The sequence below is a fragment of the Oratosquilla oratoria genome, chromosome 17, assembly GCF_046742065.1.
Source record: "Oratosquilla oratoria isolate Oo_2021 chromosome 17, ASM4674206v1, whole genome shotgun sequence".
Classification (NCBI taxonomy): domain Eukaryota; kingdom Metazoa; phylum Arthropoda; class Malacostraca; order Stomatopoda; family Squillidae; genus Oratosquilla; species Oratosquilla oratoria.
In genome coordinates this window covers 3,595,190-3,597,215 of record NC_134793.1, presented here as the reverse complement: position 1 = coordinate 3,597,215, position 2,026 = coordinate 3,595,190, and the positions used below count along the sequence as shown (strand labels likewise).

The window sequence follows — 2,026 nt, the reverse complement described above, 5'->3', positions numbered from 1 at the left end:
GTGGATGACGGGAGCTGCCGCTGCGTGGGCGACTGGGAGATGCACGCCATAGCCACTGTAGCGGATAGCGTTGGTATAGAATGGGGAGAGAGCCCCATCAACGGCCGAAAGGTAACCTGAGTATCTGGAGAGGGATCCGTCAAGATCGTAGTCAGCGGCTGCTTCCGCAGCTGCAGCTGCACGATCGAAGGACACGGCGAACTGGGCCTTGGCTTCGGCAACCTCGGCAGTGTCCATGACGGCCTCGGGAGCTCCTACAGGGTGTACGATCTCGGGAAGGAGGCCAGCGGCAGCTGCTGCAGCGGCGGCGTCGTAGGCGAGAGCGAACTCTTCCTTGGCGGCTGCTACTTCAAGTGTGTCAATGACGGAGTCGGGAACGGCATAAAGAGCGTCATCGGCTGCAATTTCCACGGCTTCGGCTGCGGGTTCAGCAGCCTCTGCTTCAACGGCCTCTTCAACTACAATCTCGAGTGGAGCTGCTTTTATTTCAAAGATCGTTTCTGTTACATCTTCGAGAGGGGCGGCTGCTACTTGGGCTGTTTCTTCTACTGCGGCTTCGAGGGGTGCGGCTTCTACTTCAGTTGTCTCTTCTGCAGCTGCTTCGAGGGGAGCAGCTTCTACTTCGACCGTTTCTTCGGCTGCGGCTTCGAGGGGCGCTGCTTCTACTTCGACTGTTTCTTCTGCAGTGGCTTCGAGAGGGGCAGCTTCTGCTTCAACGGCCTCCGCTACTACTGGTGTTTCTTCTGCAGCTTCCAAGGGAGCAGCTTCTGCTTCTACGGTCTCTTCAACTGCTACTTCCACGGCAGCCTCTGCTGGGGCTTCAAGTTCAACCTCAGCAGGAGCTTCAGCGGCAACAGCAGGTTCTTCTACCACAGCCACCTCCACTGCAGCTTCCTCAACGGCCAGTTCGACAGCTGCTTCTTCCTCAACCGCGTCCTCTGCAACAGAGATCACTGCTTCGGCGTCAGAAGCCTCGGCAGCTGCAATAGCAGCAGCATTATAGGTAGTCAGGAACTCCTCTCTGGCGGCGGCCACCTCAGGAGATTCCTCAGGATAAAGTAGTTCGGGAAGACTGCCGTCTGCGGCAGCGGCGGCCGCTGCAGCAAAGGCAGCCTCAAATTCGGCGCGGGCGGCGGCTACCTCTGCAGTGTAGCCGACTGGTTCGGGGCCAATAGCGGGGGCGACAGGTCCTTCAGGAAGAGCGTTGCTCTTGACCTGGAAGCCATCCCTGCCAGCGGTGTACTGGACAATAATGGGGTTGTTGTCTTCGTCCAGGTAGGTATAGGAACCGACCACGTTACCGTAGGCGTCTCTGTATTCACTCTTGGTCTGTCCAGCATGAGAAAAACCATAGTTGACTTGGCCTAGCTCATCCTGGGCGTGGTACTTGGAGGCGTAGGACACGGGCACCTGGTACTGGGGTACAGGCGCGACGGGAGCTGATGCGTAGGGAAGGAGGAAAGTCGGGGCGGCGCAGGCCATGCCCGCCATCGTAAGTACCACCTGTGTGTGGAAACACGCCAACATCAGAATCATGTTAATAAGTAGCCTTGGTTCCTTCTTTCTTGCTCTTTTAATACGATCAAATAAATGTGCTTGGCGTAATCAACATCAGCATAGAAAGAATAGGAACCAACCACGCGTCGATTATGTAATAAACGCGTAATATCAACATAGCTAGATGAACATATATGTTAAACCACTTAAGTAGTTACACTGCTTGAGATTAGAAAGCACTAGTTTACGTAATTTACTTTCACTGTAATTGCAATTAGTGTATAATATATTTGCAATACATACTTGAAACTAAAATATCAACACACTAACCGAATGTCAACTTTAGTTTTTATTGAACAAGATTTTTCATTCCTAAAGCAACTATAGAAAAAAAGTAAAATAAATAAATAAAATAAAATAAAATGAAATAGAATAAGATAAAATAAATAAAATAGAATAAAATAAAATAAAATAACTATGAAGCCAGAACATATTACTATAGAATGTTACCCAAAACAAAGCTAAGTTT

The 2,026-nt window shown here is 50.6% G+C and overlaps 1 protein-coding gene across 1 annotated transcript in view; it reads right to left on the bottom strand.

Moving 5' to 3' along the window:
• LOC143034705 (uncharacterized) overlaps window positions 1-1,497 on the bottom strand; it is a 14,980-nt gene extending 13,483 nt beyond the window's left edge. The window contains exon 1 of the mRNA XM_076201073.1: window positions 1-1,497. This exon is cut by the window's left edge and continues 184 nt beyond it. Coding sequence (XP_076057188.1) covers window positions 1-1,491 — 1,491 coding nt within the window. The 5' untranslated portion in view covers window positions 1,492-1,497.
• Between the last annotated feature and the right edge of the window lie 529 nt (window positions 1,498-2,026).